This window comes from Spea bombifrons, chromosome 6, assembly GCF_027358695.1.
Source record: "Spea bombifrons isolate aSpeBom1 chromosome 6, aSpeBom1.2.pri, whole genome shotgun sequence".
Taxonomy (NCBI): domain Eukaryota; kingdom Metazoa; phylum Chordata; class Amphibia; order Anura; family Pelobatidae; genus Spea; species Spea bombifrons.
Window position 1 is genome coordinate 37,707,410 of NC_071092.1, and position 23,570 is coordinate 37,730,979.

At 41.4% G+C, this 23,570-nt stretch overlaps 1 protein-coding gene across 1 annotated transcript in view; it reads left to right on the top strand.

Annotated features, from left to right (window-relative positions):
• Positions 1-16,457, top strand: part of LAMC1 (laminin subunit gamma 1) — a 44,286-nt gene extending 27,829 nt beyond the window's left edge. The window contains exons 3-28 of the mRNA XM_053468945.1: positions 510-640; positions 743-909; positions 1,600-1,788; positions 3,362-3,479; positions 3,764-3,862; positions 3,965-4,101; positions 4,519-4,641; positions 5,391-5,580; positions 6,260-6,372; positions 6,569-6,790; positions 7,288-7,476; positions 8,020-8,265; positions 8,494-8,647; positions 9,095-9,237; positions 9,416-9,594; positions 9,710-9,866; positions 10,852-11,057; positions 11,373-11,452; positions 11,637-11,774; positions 12,204-12,348; positions 12,767-12,916; positions 13,494-13,608; positions 13,782-13,981; positions 15,242-15,400; positions 15,482-15,581; positions 15,964-16,457. Of these exons, the coding sequence (XP_053324920.1) occupies positions 510-640; positions 743-909; positions 1,600-1,788; positions 3,362-3,479; positions 3,764-3,862; positions 3,965-4,101; positions 4,519-4,641; positions 5,391-5,580; positions 6,260-6,372; positions 6,569-6,790; positions 7,288-7,476; positions 8,020-8,265; positions 8,494-8,647; positions 9,095-9,237; positions 9,416-9,594; positions 9,710-9,866; positions 10,852-11,057; positions 11,373-11,452; positions 11,637-11,774; positions 12,204-12,348; positions 12,767-12,916; positions 13,494-13,608; positions 13,782-13,981; positions 15,242-15,400; positions 15,482-15,581; positions 15,964-16,220 (4,107 nt within the window). The 3' untranslated portion in view covers positions 16,221-16,457. The remainder of the gene's footprint in view (positions 1-509; positions 641-742; positions 910-1,599; positions 1,789-3,361; positions 3,480-3,763; positions 3,863-3,964; positions 4,102-4,518; positions 4,642-5,390; positions 5,581-6,259; positions 6,373-6,568; positions 6,791-7,287; positions 7,477-8,019; positions 8,266-8,493; positions 8,648-9,094; positions 9,238-9,415; positions 9,595-9,709; positions 9,867-10,851; positions 11,058-11,372; positions 11,453-11,636; positions 11,775-12,203; positions 12,349-12,766; positions 12,917-13,493; positions 13,609-13,781; positions 13,982-15,241; positions 15,401-15,481; positions 15,582-15,963) is intronic.
• The last annotated feature ends 7,113 nt before the right edge of the window (positions 16,458-23,570 follow it).

Genomic DNA, 23,570 nt, shown 5'->3' on the forward strand with positions numbered 1-23,570 from the left:
TTAACCAGACATTTTTCAAGCTCTTCCTCTGAATGTTTAACTTTAGCTCCTAAAAATCTAAACCAACAGCCCTTGTATAGCAGCATATTAATTTGTTATAGATCACAGCTTCACTAGATCAACATATACAGTTTTAAGCGTTCAAATTCCATATATCCCAGTGGAGTCGTATCCTGGGAATCGGCGAGGGGATTGTGGCAAAATTATATTTTCCGATATAGAACTTATTCTCTGAAAACCACAGAGTTCATTGATTGATCCTTGGGTTTCACTGGGGAGATATTATAATGAGATGTGACTCTGTGTGAATCCACAAACTTGTGATGCCCCCTCATGATATAGGATATATTCATTATTTTGGTTGTTGGGGTGGTAGGCTGTAGGTACCCTAAGCAAAATTATTTCTTGGATGCTTACACAGGTAAGGAGAACAATTCACCTGTTCACATAAATACAGTGGTTACATTGTGATCATAAGCATTATATTCGTCTTTTCTTGGTAACTACAGGAGTGGGTGACAGCCACAGATATCCGTGTGTCCCTGAACAGGCTGAATACCTTTGGTGATGAAGTGTTCAGTGACCCCAAGGTGCTCAAATCTTACTATTACGCCATTTCTGACTTTGCAGTCGGGGGCAGGTGAGTCTCTCACATGTTTGTGAAGGAAATTGTGCGCAGTCACATTTATTACCTTCCCATAAGTTTTGTCCCTATTACTCATGACCCCTCTTTCGCTGTCAGGTGCAAGTGCAACGGCCACGCCAGCGAATGCGTTCGCAACGAGTTCCAGAGGCTGGTTTGCAACTGCAAGCACAACACGTACGGTGCCGACTGTGAGAAGTGTCTGCCTTTCTACAATGACCGACCCTGGAGAAGGGCGACTGCCAACAATGCCAATGAGTGTCTGCGTAAGTCATTTGTTTTCCCACAAAGCATTGCAACGGCACATCCAGCCCAATTTATAAAGAATGACATAATCCCACAGCAAGTTATTCTTGTAAAGAAAGCATAAAAACTTTTTTTTACTTTATTTGTAATCCCTATGCATACTTCATGAGGTAGCGAGCTTCACCAAAGACTAAAAATCCCTGGTCTTGCTAGTAACCCTGGTAAATATCTGTTTTCTCATTAATGGCCCCAAGATACTTACCAGATGATGGGTTATGTACATTAGTACTGTCCTATGTGGTCTGCTTCATGATTAATTATCTTGCTAATGAGTGTAAAAGGTTGATGAGCATTCCTTCAGGGGGTCTGTGTTGAAAGCCTGGCGTTCTGGATGCCTCAGTACTACTTGCTGTATTCATGTACCATTTTAGCAAAGAACTCCAATCTTAACTATTTCTGAAACACATCTCATTTTGTAAAAAAGGTAGTATGCAGTTAAGCTTAGGGTCAGTTTGTTGACGCTACCGGACCATGTCAGATTGCGGTTGCCTTGCAGCTTGAATGTGGATATTGTTGGATTTTAATTGAAAGACTTAAGACAGTATACTTTTATGGGGATTTTATATGAGAGGTCTGTTACATGATTAAATAAGATATTATATATCTTTTGATCCTTTTTGATGTTACTAATCCCTTGTTTTGGTCTGCAGCTTGTAATTGTAATGGCCGCTCTCAGGAGTGTTACTTCGACCCGGAGCTGTACCGCTCTACTGGGCACGGCGGACATTGTACGGGGTGTGCGGGCAACACGGACGGACCAAACTGTGAACGCTGCCGTGAAAACTATTACAGACAGGGCAGCGAAGAACCCTGTCAGCCCTGCCACTGCAACTCCGTGGGTACGTATAACCGTCTCAGCCCACTTTATATTTCAGTAACGTATATAGTTCTGTATAATGTGCAATATGTGCCGTATCCGCGCTTCAGACAGAGAGGCGGCCTGAAGTGCTCAGCGATAAGGTACGTTTTTATACATTTAAGACAATGGTTGTGCAAACCTTACTTTTCAAATAAGTAAGGTTTGCTTAATTCCTGTTTTAAGGATTACAATAAAGTTTCATTTTACTTTAAGCCTTTTAATTCATTATGCATACACACGGGGCAACACATCTTCTGGATTTTACTATGCATTTTGCAAGTCCGGTTAATTCTTTCTGGAGACGCTCATTGGAATTCACTCATGGTTAAGTTTTTGAGTTGAAATGTTCCTGCTCGCTGCACTTTGCGTGCGTGCTCACAGTTTAGTGGGTAATCCCCCAATATAATCACTGTCCCCACCTTTGTTAGAGATGATGCTTGTATCGTTGAGACAGATGTTTTTAAGAAAAATCTGGGCTCGGGTATTCTGTAACTAATGTTCCAAGTCTTCATTCAGCCGTGTGTGTGTTTAAGGCATGAACACGTACAAAAGTAATCCCCACTATACTGTGCCCCAAAATACCGAATGAGAGTTTAGGCAACGTGGGTCAACATCCCTGCCATATAAAATCTACACAAATATCTGAGAGCAGACCCCTAGGATGTAATGTATGATAAATAGCTTTATCTCTGACACCACCGAGTTTATTTTCACATCCCTCATGATAAAATCCTTCTCTGGACTTCAAACAAACAGCAATTTGCTTTGTAAACAGTGGTCTTGAGTGGGTAGTGTCAGGTTTTACACAGCAATATAAATAAGCCCCCTGCTGTCTTCTAAACAAAAGGACCTCACATGGAGATACCACGCATGGTTTTAATCCATTAAACTCTCTAAGCTTTGGGGGGGGGAGTTGCACATTTAACACTATACATATAACATTGTGTGTATTGGATTGCCCAGTATATGTTAATATGTGGTGTTTTCTTTCCAGTGTGCCTATTCTGTTTTATTACTTGGTCACAGCAGTATCTTTATTAATGTGGCCTTAAACCCGATCGCTCGGAATTCTGTTATCTGGGTGAGGAAGGATTTATAGTTTCTGAAGCCTTCCTCCATAAATGGCTCATGATGGGTTGCTTTGGTGTTCTACAAAGCAAGAGGTGATATTTTTATGTGGCTAATGAAAGATGACAAAGAGTTGCTGTTGTAGGGACACAAAGAACCACTATAAAATAGTATTGCAAAGCTACAAAAGATTAATTGAGACGTGGCGTTTCCTCTCGGAGTCTTTCGTGAGCTACGTTAATAATCTGTTATTGGCCTTTCGGGTGGTCAAAGCCATAAGGCTTAAATAAAATGTGCACCCGCAACATCTTTACTGACGCCACCACACTGTGTCTAAAGGACAAATATAGAATTGCTCTTTAAGATGCCTAAATAACACCCAGACATCACTGCTGAGATTGGGAAGGATAATACAGTGACTTGAAAATGTACCACAAGAGCTGACAATTCGTAGATAATCCAACTTGCAATCATTTCCTTTGCAGGCTCCCTCAGCACACAGTGTGATAACTTTGGCCGCTGCAGCTGTAAGCCGGGTGTGATGGGTGAGAAGTGTGACCGATGCCAGCCCGGCTTCCACTCCCTCACTGAGGCCGGATGCAGGTAATGGGCCGGATAGCAAGGCTCGCAAATCATTCTGCGTATTTTTCTTTGGCAATACAATGGAATTCGGCATTAGAAAATATCTATCAGTCCATCGTCCGATAATCTTGAATATTTATACCTTCTTATCCACGATGCATGTGTGTAATATGATGAGATATGTTGGGTATTAATGTTCTGGACTGTAGCTTATAATATCTGGGATATCAGAACATGGCACGTTACTGAAATAACCGATGGATGATGTGAAAAGGTTAGGGTTCTAAAGCACTATGTCTTCCCAGACCCTGCGCATGTAATCCAGCTGGCAGCACAGATGAGTGCAATGCTGAAACTGGCCGCTGCAGTTGTAAAGACAACGTGGAAGGGTTCAACTGTGAGAGGTAATCATCTGGAATAAGAATAAAACACTAGTTTTTCAAATATGGCAGTACATGGACAAAGATCTTTCCGAGTAACGATGTCCTCCTTCGTGGTCTTCTTAGATGTAAACCTGGGTTCTTTCACCTGGATGCTGCGAACCCACGAGGCTGCACCCCATGCTTTTGCTACGGCCATTCTTCCGTTTGCAGCGGCGTCGAGGGCTTTAGAGTCACCACTGTTGTGTCCACCTTCGAGAGCGGTAAGTATCTTCTCAGCCTCCAGATCCAGTGTTACCCATTCACTCGTTCATTTGAAGCAATTTATGTTCACTTCTAACAGGACCTGCTAAGTATTTCACAGCTGAAAACGACACATTTATCCAATTTTCTCACCCTAATTATTTTGTTTTCCAGTGTCCTTTTGAGCCAACATTCCTTTCAAACCAAGTTGGCCTTTTTATTATTATTATTATCTATTATATTATTATCTTACTACACATGATATTTCAAGCAGAGGTCTTTAAGATGAAGATATCTGTTCTAGATTGGAATTCATGTGGAAACGCATGCATCCTGTTTGGAACGAAGGGGGGGATGTTTGCTAAATGGGGGCGGGAATGCCAAAAATGTTGAGTTCTGGACACGATAGATTCTGGATGTGTGTTTTTTTTTTTCAGGTGCGGATGGCTGGCTGGCACAGCAGAGGGATGGATCTGACTACCCCCTGTCCTGGATTTCTGAGAGTAGCTCATTGTCTGTTATTTCTGAGAGCTATTTCCCTATTTATTTCATGGCGCCAGGTGAGTTGTCACCTTTACAACAAGGTCCTGCTTAAAGTGTGTCCATCTTGAGGTTTTAAAGGTGCTGGTCCACATAGACAAATCATGAAAATAATGACTTGTAAGATATTTTTTCTTTTATAGCAAGAACTTAAATATGCACTCATCTAGTATCACAAATTTTGTTATCGAATGTAAAAAGCCCCCTGATTTTTTTGCAAACGGACCAAAAACAATTCAGACAAAGTCTATTGGCAACTATTTGGTGGTCTCTCTCTCGTACCTAAACGTTAACACTCTAATGTGCCACCCACCTTTGGCACACAGTGGGCTCAGACTGTGAACCTCACTGCAACTTTGTAAGACCAGTGATAATGACGTCCCTAGTCTGGGAAGCAAATATACGGGGCCATATTCCCCAGGAAGTTAATTAGGGATTCCGATTATCATAACAATCTGATAAGTGTATATCTTGAGGGATTTTATTTAATGAAGTAAATCAGTACCAGGAAGTGGTTTATTTTAGAAGTGATGGTTTCAGGAGGTCACGTTCCAGGGGTCACAGCTGCTTCGCTAATGGAATATTGGCTAGTGGGACATCTAGTGGCCATAGTGTGTACTGCATGGAAGTGTATGCCATGTTTTAGAGATGAAACATATTTTAGACATTTAAGAACAACATACTTTGTTATTGGTTTTCAGGGGTGTCTGGGAATGATGCTATGAACTCGCGCTCGTTCTCATAATAGATTTTTTTTCCTTTCATGCAGAAAAATTCCTTGGTAACCAAGTTCTAAGCTACGGTCAGAACCTAACATTCAGCTTCCGTGTTGAACGCCGTGATACACGCCTCTCTGCCGAGGACTTAGTCCTAGAAGGTGCTGGACTCAGGGTATCTGTGCCTTTGATTGCTCAAGGGAATTCTTATCCCAGTGAGAACTCTCTGAGTTATGTCTTCAGGTAAGAGTGCTTCAAATTTACTCAAAATGAATATACCAAGAACTTCAAACTCTGTTCCTGAGGGCCCATAATGCTGCCAGAGAAATTTGTTTATCTTATTTTCACTTATTATCACTAAGCAATCTTATGTATAATCGCTTTTCTTCAAACTTGAGTTTGAAATCCTTGGAACGCAATATATATATTACATTTTTTTGGGTATCTAATGATAATGTAAATAGTGTCTTTTTAGCTGTAAACCCTATATTAATCAGGTAACTGATTTTTGGACGTGTATGGGGCATTTGGGGTCAGGGCTACTCTGTCTGCATCCTCCAGACAGGCGCTTGGATATGTGTATGCATGTATGGGGAATACCCCTACATAGATGTGGTGCTTATTAAGCTGGTATGAGTGTGTGTTCTGCCTTTGTGTGTCGATGTGTATCAATCTAGCAGCACAAGAACAGAAGCAGCTACAAGGAAAAATATAAAGATTTATTTTACAGCATCGTATTTAATGGCTACTTGGCTATGTGTAGACATTCAGCTGTTATAACTTTATAACCTTGAACTGCTATGATGAGCAGTTACAACATATTACATCCACACACCATAGTTTCAAGAAAATAAAAACTCTTCAAAGTTACCTTTTTGCCCATCACGTGACTATACTTACATTTTTGACTATTTCCGCTTAGATTGCATGAGGCCACTGATTATCCCTGGAGACCTTCTTTGTCATCTTTTGAATTCCAGAAGATGTTGCAGAATCTGACAGCTATTAAGATACGGGGAACCTACAGCGAACGGAGTGAGTAATTGACCTTGATCAGCATTAAAAATTTATACTTTTTATATATCAGGGTGTGGCATAATTGTGAGTTCACTTAATGTGCCACAATCAGACAAGTTAAATGCCAATCTCTGTGGTGTTCCTTGGGACATATATATTATTTATATATATATATTTATTTATAATTTTAATGATGTATGTCATTTCATTGCAGGTGCTGGTTTTCTGGAGGAGGTTAGCCTTGTGACCGCAGAAGCTGGTGTTGGCGCATCTGCCTCGTGGGTGGAAACGTGCAGCTGCCCTGTGGGTTATGTTGGACAGTTTTGTGAACGATGTGCCCCAGGTTACCGCAGAGAGAACCCCAGTTTGGGACCTTACAGCCCCTGCGTGCCTTGCACTTGCAATGGTCACAGCGACTCCTGTGATCCTGAATCTGGTGAGTTTGAGAAAGGGCGCTGGAACTTCACGTGGTGCAGGAACGGTTACAGCAGAGAGTGGGGAAATGTCCAACTATCATCTAGTTATATATGTATTGTACATGTATTTCTCCATGTCTCTGTGTAACGTAGTGTCAGGATCGGTTGACTAATCAAGCCACGTAGATGATTATTAGAACTGTCTAACTTAAATGAATTACATTGTCCTAAATGTAACGTAACTGCTGTTATTTTTATATTATCCTACAAGATGCAGACATTAAAGAGTGTTTAGAAATGTGTAATACAGTACATTCTCCCAGATCTGTATCTGAGATTCCATCTAACTGTGAATGGGTCAAAAGAGAGAGTTATATTAGGCTGGTATTTAAGCAGCTGTATAATCTCGCGCTGTGTGTAATACAAAACACAGCAAACCTCTACCTCTTCAACATGCTGAGGTTAGTTGCCCTAGACAGTTTAGAACCTAAGGTATTTAATACATTTATTTTTTCAGGTGTTTGCCAATGTCAGCATAATACCGCTGGTCCTCACTGTGAGAGGTGCAGTGAAGGATATTATGGCGACAGCACGGTTGGTACCGGTTCAGACTGCCAGCCTTGTCCCTGCCCCGGTGGATCCAGCTGTGCCGTTGTTCCTAGAACCAAGGAGGTAGTTTGCACCAATTGCCCTGTGGGAACTACAGGTGAGTACCATCCATTGACTTCTGCACAGAACCGACACATATTGAATGTGTTCTACAAGTAACACTTTATGTTGGTTAATTAACTTTACATTTTAGTTCATAATTGTATATAGTATTACAGATTTAAATCTGTACTCTTCTGTTATGTGAACGTTCGAGTAAGCGACCTCCCAGCGACAGTATAAACGGCAGTAGCCGTGTGCCATGCGCTTGTTTGGCTGGCAAGAAGGATAGACATATGTGATTGTGATAGCTACTTGCATCTCGTACAACCCACAGGAACACGCATGCCTTGGTGCTGTAGTCGAGAACGCACAATCACTGCTAGAAGCCATCTTTTTCTAGCCTCCTGAATTTCCATGTCTGCTTTGTGAATTGTAAGCACCTTTGAGCAGGTCCCCCTTACCTTTTTGTTTCTGAAATCTTCCTTTGTGTTTCTGTAATGTCCTGTTTACCCTTTGTACAGTGCTGTGGAATATGATAATACTTCTAGAAGCGTGTTGAGATCAGTGTTTACATGCAACCGCATTTTGTTTCTATCAGGAAAGAGATGTGAGCTGTGCGATGATGGATATTTTGGTGACCCACTGGGTGAGAATGGAGCCCCGCGTCCATGCCGAATTTGCGAGTGCAACAGTAACATAGATCCAAATGCTGTAGGGAACTGCGATCGCCTAACAGGAGAATGCCTGAAATGTATCTACAACACAGCCGGATTTTACTGCGACCGTTGCAAGGATGGTTTCTACGGATCAGCATTGGCCCCAAATCCAGAACTGAAATGCAGAGGTGCCAGATATTTGTTGTTAATCTGGGATGAGAATGCTGAGGTTAGGCTGGGGATACAGGAACTATACTTAAGCATTTGAGGTGTAACACGCAGGTATTTATTATTTAAGTGTCTCTGGGTCAATTGAATTAACCTGCATTTTCTTAGTGAGCTTTTTATTAATATTGGAAACATCAGTATGCCATGAGAAAATAACGCCAATTCTTTCTCATTTTTTTTCTAACTAGCCTGCAACTGTAATCCATACGGCTCGGTGAAGGGGCAAACCACCTGTAATCAGGTAACCGGTCAGTGTGAGTGCCTGCCCAATGTCACAGAGCGGGACTGCTCGGCCTGCGAACCTGGATTTTACAACCTGCTCAGCGGCAAAGGCTGTGATGCGTAAGTTCACACTTTACATTCCCAAGGTTAAGGAAACCACCTTCTGAATGCCACAGCCAGCATCATATTAATGAAATTTGAGTTGATTGATTCTGAAGACTCTAGTTGATTAGCCATATGCCATGTTTTAGCTTTGTTCAGTGTGTCAATACAGGTTGACAGTGAGCAATGATTTATTTTAAATAAATAGGCTGTTAATTCTGTGGGAATGAGGATACCCCATTACTGAGGTATCAGGACCCCGTCCCAGACATTTAGCATTTCTCCCAAGATAGCAACATGTCCATTGTCTCCTTAAAAACAGCCGGGATATACAAGTTATGTTCATATTTACCATACATCCAATGGTCGCAGTTACTCGGTTTACCAACCTTGCTCATATTTTAACCCTTGTCTGGTACAATCCTACATTTGCGACATGCTATTAATGCTACTGTAAATTACTAGGTGTAACTGCAATGCCTTGGGTTCCACAAATGGCCAGTGTGATATTCGTAGCGGGCAGTGTGAGTGCCAGCCTGGCGTCAGTGGAAAGCGTTGTGATCGATGCGAACCCAATCACTTCGGCTTTGGTCCAGATGGCTGCAAGCGTAAGTCTGATAGAATATTGGTGAAATGTGCTTTTTTTCTTTGAACTGATTTAGAGTTTAACTGTCTCCTTTTAACTACAACATAATCTATACATTTTTATAAAATTACTAAATATGTCTCTGACCAAATCTTGGCTGATCCCCTGTGAGATACACATGTCTTTATATTGTTGCACAGCATGTGATTGCGATCCTGAGGGCTCAGTGTCCCTGCAGTGCAAGGAGGATGGACGTTGTGAGTGTAAAGATGGGTTTGTTGGCATCCGCTGTGACCAATGCGAAGAGAATTATTTCTACAACCGCTCGGGGCCTGGCTGCCAGGAGTGCCCTGCCTGCTACCGCCTGGTTAAGGACAAGGTTAGAGCAACAATCTACCCTTCTATAAACTGAGATACCTCAAGAGTGCTGTGAGGCTGAAGATTGTATAGCCCTGGATATGTGTACATTGTGACTCTTTGCATCTCGGCCACAGGTGATTGAACAGCGTGAAAAACTGCATGAACTAGAGGAACTCCTTAAGAACCTGGGAACAGGGGATCACACCGAGACCGATCAGGCCTTTGAGGAGAGGCTCAGAGAGGCTGAAAAGGCTGTGAGTGACTTACTCGTGGACGCCCAGAGCAGTAAAGGTATGATGAGACTAGCATTGCCGATGGTGCATGACATACAAGTCACCAGATTTAGTATTGGCGGCAGTTGTAGAAATATTGCTGAGGTTTGATTATGTTGGGTGATCAAGAAGTAGTGGAAATGGTGGAAATGCAATATAGTATGTACAGGATGCATGTTGTGTGTTTGTATCAGGTGACTTTATGTAGGATTCTGTTGCGAGTTTTTGGAAGAGGTAATAGTTGCTAAAGTTCTGTTGACAATAATATGGTCTCAATTAGCAGATCTTGTATGAGCCTAGCACCAACATCCTTGAGTCTTTTTCTAGGCGCTCTTTGATACTTGTCACCAATATCTGCCAAAAGTTATCCAAAGCTTTAAATTTGTGTGGGTACTCCTTAGGTGGAAACGTGTACTACTGTATCAGTTATTCTGTAGACCCCCCCCCCAAAAAAAAAAATGCTATTGAAAAAAATACTGATCAGACCGATCCCTGCACAAAACTGTTGAGTAAATTTTGAGTAAAATTCTGCCTCTCTCTACTCAGATCAGTTAGAGGGAAGAGAGATGCAGAGTAAATGCATCGGGTAAAAAACAATGTTTACATGGTGATCCCAGCAATCACATAAATCTGACCACTGGTTCCCACAGGACTATCACGCTACAGTCAACAACACTCGCACCAGTGTTTTCAGTAGGACATACTCCTTCATGCTAGTGGTCATTGGAACCACTTTCTCAGGGAATAATAGTCTAAGATCACAAGTGGTTAAGAGTATATATTCCAAATGAAACAGTTTATTGGCCCGTGCAGTCTCACCAACAAGGTATACAATTAAAGTTTATGCTTTACTATGCCCTCTTGACGTGTAGAAACGAGGGAAGCTGCAGCCTACCACCCATAACTGGCGACACTTCGTTTCCAGCTCCTATTTAAATCAATGGGAGAGCCTCTTTTTTGTTACTCTTCCTGTGTCTTTTTTTTGATTGTTGGTTTTCTCTCAGATGTGGATCAGGGGATGCTGGATCGTCTAGCAGAGATAAATTCCACACTGAGTTCCCAGCTGGAGCGTCTTCAGAACATAAGAGATATGATACGGAACACTGATAAGCAAGCACAAGAGGCCCGAGAGCGCGTGGAGAGCACCGAACTTCTTATTGGATCTGCAAGAGAGCAGCTTGAGAGAGCCAAGGTGGCCATAGCTAATGTGGTGAGTGCAGCGAGGTCAAAGAAGATCATCCAGCTCCATAGCAGTTCTTAGAATACATGAAATCACAATGCAGTTCCACAAATCTGTCCTTGTCTTATGCCTAAAAGACACCCAACATGTAAAGTCCGATAAACAGAACTTGAGACCACGCCTTACCCTTTTTGCACACTTTTATGTTAGCAATTCCATCGTTACTGCTAATGCAGAAACTTTGAACAAACTAGAACATATTGTGGATCCCGGCAGCTCAAGGGATCAATTGTTGCTCTAGAGGCATTGAAACAAATTCATATTTTGTATATTGGTGTCTTTCAGTCGATTAGTCCACCGGAGACAACTGGAGATCCCAATAACATGACAATCCTAGCAGAGGAGGCAAGGAAGCTAGCTGAAAGGTAAGAAGGCCGGTCCGGATGGATCACTGCTTGTATTTATGCTGTTACAGCTAATGATTGATGTTAGTGACCAGTATTTGGGGTTGTGTAAGGTTCTTTGGATAGTGCAATTTGAAGTTATTAATCTAGAGGTGTAAACATGAACATTTTTAAACCTTAACTTGCCTTTGTCTTTTGTTGCCAGACATACTCAAGAAGCTCAGGAGATTGAAAAAGCAGCCAAGGAAGCCAACAACACTGCAAATGAAGCCTATCGCTTACTACTGAAAACCCTTGCTGCAGAGAACCAGACCGCAACAGAGATTGAAGAACTTAACCGCAAGTGAGCAAAGAACACAACTGAGCATATCCGATGATGTATACTGACCTTATTGCCTCGTTGCCTTTGTTAACCCCTTAAGGACAATGGGCGGTCCCTAAACCCATTGAAAACAATGCATTTTGAGCCCGTACATGTACGGGCTCTGTCATTAAGGGGTTAAAGCAGAGTTACTGCAAATCACACATTTTCACTTAACTAATTTGATGTTACAATGATCACATAAACTTCAAAGTCCCATTTGTAGTGTAATGCTCCAAGAACCAGTAGGCCAGAGTAATAGAACTCTAAAAACTTGGGTGATGTTTGCTTTGTCCAGAGACTGAACAAAAAGCACGAAAAATTGTAAGCCATATTCAATATTGTAATAATGCTACATGCACAATAATTTTTGCTGATATAAATACACTGATTCTTACTTTTTTTGCTCAGATATACACAGGCTAAAGAACTATCCCGGGAACTGGAGAAACAGGCCACCAAAGTGCATGCCGAGGCTGAGGAGGCAGGGAATCGGGCTTTGCAGATCTATGCCAATCTGACTAGCATCCCTCCCATCGATACAACAGCTTTACAAGTACGTAGCAATACAGCGGACCCTGTATGACGGTATGGGGGAGATGGTACTATGGTGATCTTCATAGTCTATGTTGTGGAGGACATATTTAACTGCATCGTGTTTCGTGAATAGATTGGCCGCCAAAAGGTATGACATAGCCTTAAAGATATTTTAGGAGAGACATTGTCATAATCAATGCAAAATCTAATATGATACTACTTAAATGTGTATAATTACAAAAAATGCTTAATTTTCTTGAAAGTATGGGAAATAATGACAGCTATCTTCCATAGAGTGTGTGTTTTGTTGATTAGTAGTAACTATGACAGTCTTTGTTGGGTCAGAATGCAATAGCATATTAATGATTCTCTAATAATTCTGATGTAAACCAATATTTCAGGCTTCACACTAAACTCCTTTCCTTCCTGCAACACAGAATGAAGCTGGGAAGATCCAGAAAGAGGCAGAGGAGCTGGATTTGTTGATAGACCGGAAACTGCGAGATTATGACGATCTACGTGAGGACATGAGGAGCCGGGAGATGGAGGTCAAAAACCTCCTCGACAAAGGGAAGACCGAGCAACAGGTTCGTGCGCTTTTACACTGCGGGTCACCATAATAAAGCTAGTTGCTTAACAGCACGTGCCGGGTGTGTACCGTATTTGCTTGATTATAAGACAAAGTTTTTTTCAGAGCAAAATCGGGGTCGTCTTATAATCAGACCTCAAATAGGTCTGACTATGAGACGACTAAGATCCAGATCCCCCCCGCAGCTTCAGGGGACCTGGATCCTCCTGTCTACCCCCTGGTTGATGTGAAGGGGAATGTACTTTATGTATCTCTGATAACCACAGGGTGGTATTTGCATTAAATACTATACATTTGCACCAGATTCACTTCCCATTAGGCCACTGTGGATGTAAATGAGAATATCACTTCCCAGGCATTACTTTTATAACAACTAATCCATTTATATGAAATAAACATTTACTTGTCAGGAAATGTTTAAAGGTGCTGTTCCACTTAGACATAATATTGAGCTCCCTAGCATAACATTAGAAATCGTATCGTTTCCTCAGATGTTTTAATCATGTAAACAGAGCACAAAAACTTTTCAGAAGCCTTTTCGATATACTTATCTGTCCTGTAACTTCTCCACATAGACTGCAGACCAACTTCTGGCCCGAGCCGATGCTGCAAAAGCACAAGCAGAAGAGGCTGCAAAGAAAGGACGGACGACTCTTCAGGAAGCTAACGAAATACTCAACAACCTGCGAGGTTAGGATCGCTTTCAGGTTTCTGAAATCTAACCTGGCATTGTGCTCAATGTAGTTTTATCACTTGTGACCTTCATTTTAACTGCAGTGAACTCTCACCCCACCACATTATATTATGGGGGTAGCAGATCCTTGGACAGTGAGACTTTACACACTCTTATTTGTTCCCCCTAGATTTTGACAAGAGGGTGAATGACAATAAAACCGCGGCAGAAGCGGCGCTGCGTAAGGTCCCACTGATTAACCAAACCATCGCAGAAGCAAACAACAAGACTCGTCAAGCCGAAAATGCACTAGGCAACGCCAACGCTGATGCTCGAGGAGCCAAGTCTAAGGCAGAGGAAGCTGAGAAGATTGCCAAAGATGTCCAAAATGTAAACTATTAATGTATTTCGTAAATATCATGGCATCTTGTGTAATTTTTAGATAATCGTAGACAATGTGGGATAATTGCACCCTTTTCCTTGGCCGGTCGCCTCTATATTAGCACACAATAATTTAATCATAAAAGAAATAGTGATCCATATTGCACAGCGGTGAGTGGTAATCACTGAGTAGCAAATAGGAATGGTACAAGTTAAAAACTTCTTCTTACTAGATGCAGTGCAATGGAACAGCTCCAAAATTCTTCACCTGTCCTTTATCATGAAGTTGAGTTAACCCCATCTTAGCATTTTTTTTTGTAGTTGGTCTGAGATGTTATTTGTTCATCTATGCAAGAGTAAAATTATAATACAGGTGTTTAGTTATTGTAGGGTTAATATAAAAAAAATCCGAAGCCATTTATTCTTGGTAATGATAGGTATAGAACAACTCTGGGCTTAGTGTGAAAAAAGGAGCTAGTTTTCTACCCGTTTACTTTCATCTAGATCTGCTCTACACCTGGAAGTGCTTATCATGTTGTCTGTAATTACAACTGTCTGTATTTATTACAAAGATGAAAGGGGGTATTTTGCCAACTCTGCACTCCTCTTTAATAAGGCGAATTCCTCTATTAAACAAAAAAAACTGGGCATTATCTGCTCAGTGGCTGCACTTGCTTTGTCCACTTAAAAAAAAAATGGCCACATCAGAGAAATACAAAATGCAAAAGTTTGCAAACAAGTAGAAAACAGAGCCTTATTGAGACAGTTTGAGACCGATACAGTGAGTTGAGACTAATTGTTCTAATTAATTGTATGATATGTCTAACCACTTCACAAAGGACTCTGCCCTGTTTTCAAATAGATGAGAGCCAAAAACTCCAACATCTCCGATAATGTACAACACTATTAACAAAATATTAAAAAATTGTTAGATATTGCAATTAGAACATTATACTCTTGTGCTAATATCACTCGGAATATCTGCCTTAAAATTTAAGCTCTGTTTAAATAAGCAGCTGAAATGTGATATGATCTGTGTATGATCACCATCCTACATCATCCCGTTTAATAATTAGATTGAGGAGTTACTGATCGAGGACTTCCGCAAAACCATAACCTAGTCAGCCACCCTACAGAACCCGAGGATGCAGTTTTTGAGGTTAACGTTTGCTTCCGTGTCCATAGAATATAGGACTAAAACTCATACTATGGTTTTCATACACTGTTCTGGAGTACTTATGCTGTGAGCTCTCTTTTTGTTCCTCGTAGAATGCTTCCATCGCCCGAACGCAGGCTGACAACACCTTCAAGGACGTCACAGCTTTAGATGGAGAGTTGCAGGATATGTTGAAACAGCTGCAAGATGCGGAGGACCAACTGAAGCAGAAGCAGTCAGAAGCTGATCAAGACATGATGATGGCTAAAATGGTTAGTAGACGGCTTTACGTTGGTAGGCAAGAAGAGCCAGCATCATCTGTAATGCTTAACCTTTGCTTCCCCTTCTCGTAGGCATCTGATGCAGCGCAAGAAGCCGAGAGCAATGCCAAGAAAGCAAAGAATTCTGTGAATGATGTCCTTGAAGTGATAAACAAACTGCTCCAGAACCTAGGTAACTGCTGATTTATTTAGAAGACTGCTTAGCAATGTATTTTTGTTTAAAAAGTTTGTTATATTCTATTTCATGGTAACTCCCAATCAGAGCTTCAGAACTTTCCAGCAAAAGTTACACAACTTGGCAAATTTAAAAATCCATGGTTTAAATACAGGTTGTCCTTTGCGTACCTCCATAAAGAAGTACGTTTTTTTTTCTTGGTCTTTGTAAGCTTTTTATATTCTTGCAATTTTTGCTTTAGATTATCTCTCATTTATTGCCTACGTGACATTTATAACATTTTCTATCATCTAGTCTGCCTGCTTCTTACACAGGTCCAAATGCACCCTCACACAGGTTAACACACTTTTTCGCTTTTTCTTTTCTGCTGGAATTACAGGTCAGCTGGACCCAGTTGATGTTGGAAAGCTCAATGATCTGGAGAGGACACTGAACGATGCAAAAACCCAGCTCCGTGATAGCGATCTAGACCGCAAGGTGGCTGAGCTGGAGGAATCGGCGCGGCTGCAGGATGTAGCTCTGCTCTCTTACAAACGAGACATTGACCAGATCCTCAAAGACATCAGCAACCTTGAGGACATTAAGAACACCTTGCCTCCTGGATGCTATAACACCCCTATCATTGAGAAACCCTAAAGCCAAGCCCCCTTGGGAAGAAAGGCAGGAGGTTACACGATACCTCCTCCCTCATCAACCCCCACGTTTGGCTGTGAAGTGCCTTATTACTCACCTACCCCAGACTATTTGCCCTACACACTGTACACTCTATGCCCAATGAATATTGACGTGAATGGGAAGTTACAACCTTTGGAAATGTATTCCCTTTCAATTAAATGGCCCCACTCCATGTCGCGTATACCAGAGGCCTCAAAGAACTTACTGTGATTCCTTATTCAGAGCAAATTTGAAGGTATATAGCAGTAAGCGGAATGACAGGCGGCCACTAAACACTGCTATGCATAGCAAGCCCCCTGTGCCCTGAAGATGGTGCTGAAGGCATTCGCTACAGTCTCAGCCCAGGGACCATGAGTCTGTAGCAGATGTTAACTGCTTCAGTTCTAGCAGAATCTTTATCGTAATATATTTAATGCCTCTATGGCATAGAAGTGGTTAAGGGAGCTATGCTCCCCATCCCTCTTGAAATTAAAGGGGGCTTCTGCTGCAAATTTTTACTTTATAAAACAATTTATATATATTATATATATGCTCCTTATCTTCCCCTCACTAACCAAACTGCCTGGGCTCCTGCCTCGTAGCTTAGCCACACAGCCAGTATTAGCCCTGACAGCACAAATACCCTACGGGCGTAGGGAGTGGGCTTCTGTTATTGCTCTGTACATGGGTTTTGTTGTTGGCGTGAAGGAGATAAGACATTTCCCTGATCCACAGTGAGCATAGAGCAAAGAACGTCTTACTGACTGGTCCATTGTAGCTGCTGCCACCCAGGGAAATCAGAAGCCCAGTCCGTGTCTTCCTGATCATATGTAACAGTGTCTATGGATGTCCTGGTACCTCAGAACTGTGCACAAAGTAAGGGACCCATCTGTCTACCTCATTCTGTGAACAGTAGCCTCCAGTTCATAATCTAGTTCAGGGCATGACGAAGGTTTGCAGAAGTCAGATGGCAGACAGATGTAGTTAAGAATAAGCTAGTGTTTTCTAGTTGGGGAAATCACCAAGCCCTGTGTATCGAGGTTACCCATAATATCGTTCTACACACCACTGTAGGTTAAGTTCCTCATATGAAGCTATCTACCTTAAAGTGAATTGTCTAACCAGGTAGTTTGTTAAAGGGATATCAGTATTATTACTGACGGTGTATTAATAGCACACTAAAACCTCTCTACATATTTACTACACTTCAGATACAGCAGGTAATACAAGTGGGCAACAGATGCATTAGTACTGTTCCTGTCCTTGCATTCACAACATATTCACTAATATATCATAGTTCATCCCTTCAATTACCGATGCATTCAATCTTTCAAAATGTACTATCAAAGGGATTTTTTTATTTCACGGAACAGACATTTAAACCAGATTTTGGCATTTCTTTCTGCTGCAATTTAAATGATCCCCATAACCTGATCTGTGCGAAGTTAGGGATGATATAGATTGCACAGCAAGAAGTGACAGTGAGTAAAGTTAAGCCGGTGTTATCATCATAGCAAATCTGTTGCAACACTATCATACGTTTATCAGATAAGTATTTATTTTGTAAAAAAAAAGCATATATATAATTTTGAAAACTCTAGTTATGCTGTTTTTACTGCACTACCCTTTTTAAAGTTAAGAGATATTTCATAAGCCCGTTAGATAATTGTATTCCAGCGATGCACATTGTTCCTGTCTTTACAGTTCTGAGAAACCTTAACTCTGTTACATGTGGTCTTCTCTCCCATTAATCCCCCTTCGACCCCCCACCCAAGACACTCCACACCCCTCGTAACTCTCCTCTCTGTTAATGGAGAGCGACCCTTTTTAATGACACTGGTGCTATTATTAATGATTATTTTGAATTTGCTTGATTCCTGTGAGTGTTCTATTTTTTTTATCCAGATTATAACACAAGTTGAATGTCTTGTCTGTTTGTTTTTATCTTATCTATGTAAATATATCCCTTGCCGAACAGAGGGGTGTGATTGAGGAGGGGGTGCATCAGATTTAACGTTTATTTCTTTCTAAACCTTCCCAAACAGTCGCCCTCTCCTCCCATTCTCCATTTCTTCTGTCAGTCCCCCAGAATTTTACATCACTAAACCTCTAGGAGCAGAGATACTTGTATGTTACAGCGCAGCCTTATAGCTGCCCAGTATTGAAACTCCCCTTGGGACCCCTGACGTATATAAACATTTCTCAGTCTCATTGTAACGTTTAACCTCAGAATTTAATATCTGCCATTGAGTACCCTCACTGCCAAAGAGACACCCTGCTGAATATTACGGAAGTATATGTGGTTGAGAAGGTAGTTTATCCCTGTGTACTCTAGGTTAGCAGCGGCTAATATTGGATTTTTAATGGACAAAAGAGTATTCGGACAAAACGGGGTTCATCTGTGGTCACGTTTATTATTGTCCTGGGGAGAAGGGGTTCAACAGAAACACAACACTTTTTTATGTATAAAACAGTATTTCTTATTTATAATAAAGTGAATATTTGTAACCCCTTAGACTGTAGTCGTTGTGTTTTCTTTCTGGTGATGTTTGGACTCCATAATGGATGAACCCGATTATGTTGTCCACCCCACATTGCAGGCCTTGGAAATCATTTTGAGTGGAAGGTTATGCTGCTCCACCAGAACATATCGGATGTTTCTCAATGGGGAAGTAGTTAGGGGTATTTTCACCAAAGGAGTGTGTAGGTGAGTTTTGGGTTTATGCATCATGAAGAGCCAACCTTGCAAACGTTCTGGAAGCTGCCTTCGAGTAATTCATGGTTCACAGATTCAGCCATTCAGTATTTAAAGCCATTCGTGCTCCTCTTGCCTTGGAAGCTCCCTGGGCTTGACCCTCTTTAATGAACAGTGAAACTCTTCTATAAACCCACCAGACAATTCTTGCTTTAGTGTATAAACCCCATGCCTTCAATATCAATTCCACCCTTGTAGTTCCACATGTTTTTCATGGGCACAAGCTCGGCAGTAAACATCCTGGCCTATGAAACAAATATTTTGGGGTTTATGATACAAGATCCTGAAGAAGAAGAAGCCTGCATTGCTGGGTTGCTTTGAGACGTTTTCTAAGCACAGGTTTATATATGTGAGGGCGTGATTCCACGTAGATCATTCATTGATTTAAAACTGAGGACAAAAATCACCCGTGTGTACAGCAATCCACACAACACATTGTTTTCATGGGACATTGGTCTGCTGTAAATGCAGACTTTATTGATCCCCAATTGGGCCCCATTTCAATGATTTATATGTATTATTGTATTGAACTTATGGATTCAACGGGTAAGTAAGGATTTACTCTGTACTTATATGAAAACATACCGTTAATAATCATATGTGACTGACTGGCTCTGAAGTGCACCAAAAACATAAACAATGTTTGATTAAATATCCGCATAACCTTTTGTTTGTAGGGATAGATACAAAAACAATCGAGTTAGCTTATGCATGAAAGACCCAAGTTTGCGAAGGGGGAAAAAGCAAGTTGTAGTCATGAGAAATAAATGGTTTTTGATTTATTATGAAGTTTGTTATTAGGGGCCACTCTGCACAGTTAGAGATAAAGAGCCTCACGTAGGTGACTAAATCAAGTCAAAGGCATTCTTGCAAGCAAAATGTGCTTGCCGGTTGTGTTGTGTTTAATAGTTGCCTTTCGTTAATGTTCCAATGCAGAAAGTCACCCCACAGAAAGCGTCTACACAACTCTGTTGGTGGTTTGTTGGCAACTTTGCATAAGTTTACATTTGGTTCTAGTCCGAAACCGCAACTTGTAGTACATAAACATTCCTAGTCTGATTGTCTATAATAATGTCACTTCATGGACATCGGTTGGAAATGTTGTGACTTAAATTTGGCCCATCAATCGAAATAAGTCAGGGGCATTTTCAGTTGTCTAGCCTACCGAATGGGCATGGTTCTGGACAACCTGCACAATGCCAGGGATAGATCTGTTTTTAAGCTCTCCTACTCCAATTTCATTTAACAGAACATGTCCACCACACTGTCCACTGTATATCAGAGAGGAGCCGCAGCGTAAGACTAGGTGTTGCTTGCTGTGATGCTGCGCAGATGGCCTATACAGCTCGATTCCCACGAGACTAGCCTGGGCAGGGATAATAAAAAAGACAAATGCTGTTGTAGCACCCACCGTGACAATCAATGGCTCCGTAGTATTCTGATGCTACCATGCCCCATAGGTGAATTCTGTGGATGCCTTCATCTTATCAATGTGATTAAATAAAATCGCATCACATGGATGTAACATATGATTGATTTCTGTCTGAAACACACCATTAATTTTAAATATTTTGGTTACAGGTGTCTCTTTAAGTCCGTGTCTTTTTTTTAATACTGGTTACAAAAAATACTTAAACATCAGCTTGGGAAATTCTTGCCTGATTATGAATAATGGGCATTTCTTTTACATGTTACTGCAAAACAAAAAGAATGAAGTAATGTTGTTGTCGGACTTGTTGGCTGGATTATATTAACCCGTTGGTTGCCTTCTTGTTTTGTGTTACACAGTTTTGCTGGCTAAGTAATGGGGTATTTTAACACTAAAGGCGAAACCATAAAACATGTTCTCTCATTTTGCAATTTAGCTGCATATCTTTCATAGGAATGTTCAAGAAAGACAGACATAGGGTGGGTACCTGCATTATTTACAGTTTATAAAAAAAAAAATTGGGTGGGTAAAGTTTTGAACGCCCAGAGGGGATATCCTTGCTGTACTTACTTGGACGGGTATTCATTTTCTCTAAGTGACAGGCAGGTTTAGGCACAATACCTTTGCAGGGAGTAGCTTATTTTTTATTAATATTTTTGTATACCTTGTACATAGCAGAGCTCCTTATCACACTTATATCTTCAGGCATTTTAACCTACTAGCTTTATTACTTCTTGCACATTCTGTTTTTAAAGGTGCTGATCCATCAATATTGCTTAATGCAACACTTTGTAAATAAATGTAGCTAGAAATGTCGTTGCTATTGCTGTTAAAATCCCCATTCATTCATCCATAAATACTATTTATTTCTCCTGGGAACACTTAATTGTCATACACTCTATGACCTGAAGTATGTGGACATCTGAGCATCACATTGATACGAGCATCTTGGACATCCCATTCCAAAACCATGGACATTAATATGGAGTTGCTCCACTCTACTGGGAAGACTGTTCACAAGGTTTTAGACTATTTCTGAGGAAATTTGTACCCATTCAACCAAAAGAGCATTTGTTAGGTCAGGCACTGATGATGGGACTAGAACCTGGCTCACAATCTCCGTTCTAGTTCATCCCAAAGGTGTTCGATGGGGTTGAGGTCAGGGCTCTGTGTGGCCGGTCAAGTTCTTCCACACCAAACTCATCCAACTGTTTCTTTATGGACCTTGCGTTGTGCGCTGGGGCACAGTCATGCTGGAATGGAAAATGGCCTTCCCCAAACTGTTTCCACAAAGTTGGAAGCATAGCATTGTCCAAAATGTGTTTGAAAGAAAACACGGCGACTACAAAGCCCCAGACCATTATTCTTCCTCCACCAAACTTCACAGTTGGCACGATGCATTCTGGTAGGTAGCGTTCTCCTGGGATCTGCCAAAACCTGGTTCATCCACCAGACTTCCAGATAGTGACATGTGATTTATTACTCCAGAGAACACGTTTCCAGGGCTCCAGAGTCTAGTGGCGGGGGATTTACACCACTCCAGCTGATGCTTGGCATTGTGCATGGGGACCTTCAGCTTTTGTGTATCTGCTTGGCCATGGAAACCCATTTCGTGAAGCTCCAGGCGCACAGAGGCAGTTTGGATCTCTGCATTGAGTGATGCTACAGAGGACAGGCGTATTTTACATGCTATGCGTGCCAGCACTCTGGGAGTGTGCACCACCTACCACTTCATGGCTGTGCTACTACTCGACGCTTCCACTAGATGTTAAAGGAACCCCAGAAACTCAATAATTAGGGCCATACATTTTTTGCTCATTAATGGTTTGTGTAATTGGAACAGACATTTTAAGAGGGGGATATGCTGATTATACCACAGATTACAACAGGACTTGTGACCACCTAGAGGCAGTGTGCCTAAGTTGTTGTCAAGTTGCTATGGAAACATTGGGCCTGACTGTGACTGGGAGCTGAGTAGACGATTCACACCTTCCCTGTTTGTCTTGCATTGCCTGAGGGCAGACAATCTGTGCAGGACGGGAGTGTCTCACCACAACCTCTGGCTTACTTCCCTCCAGACATGTTTTGCGACTCAGGCTGGGAGTCATTACTCTGACCCCTGCAACAATCATTTCTTCTGGCGGTGTCTGATTATCTCATTACTTCCTGTCTCTGGATCACAGAGCTCCAGCCCATATTAAAACATCTCAAATGTACTTCTTTGGTTACTTGCAATCTCTAAGATGACAAGTCTTGATGGAAAACATCACACCTAGGTCACAATAACCCCAGTAACACGGAGGAAAGGGATGAGGTGTGAATGTTTTATACAACCATAGCAATGGTGCAAGCACCCTAAAATTCCCTGATATTGTGAATATCGCCTCTGCCCACAATACAATGTGCACTTGATGGGCATTGTGCTGATTTGTACAGAATAATCTGCGGGTGAATGCTGATCTCCTTCTTCTACTTCATGGCTGGGAATGATACCCATGAAGATGTCCCTATAAATATGCAACAAATGTCAATCATGTTTGTACGGTCATAGGAAGCAAAGAATAAGTATAATCCAATATGCTACTGACTAGGGTGATTTATAAAGATGCATAAGAATGGCAGTGGACATGTACCATCTTAGAACTCCATTTCTGGATAGGTATTTGGAGCCCAGCTTCTAGGACTGGAGACCTCCATCACTGCCCTTGGACACTGCTATAGGAAAATGGTTTTATACTTTAAGAAAAACAGTGCTGAACAGAGATTTGTTGCAATATATAGTTTGATGTACATTATATCTGTTTTAATACTGGAAATTACATGAGTGTTAAGGTGGTTTCGTAGTCCTATGACCTTCTAAGCTGCTCCACAGGCGATAGTTGAATTAAAGAAAATTAAAATCTATGAACTAACATGGAAGTTTTATATACATGCATGCCTGTCATTTATAGGACTACTACTCCCTAAACTCTCAATGGGCCACCATTATCCGTGCAGTGTTTGTGTAAACCTGCAAAATACTTTGCGGCAGGAATTCTTGTGTATATGTGAAGAAGGAAACCAGGGTGGGGCGCTTAATCAGAGAGTGAGTCACGACAGGAGATCTTTGTGTCTGTAATGAGTCAGGTTACACGGATCTCATAAAACA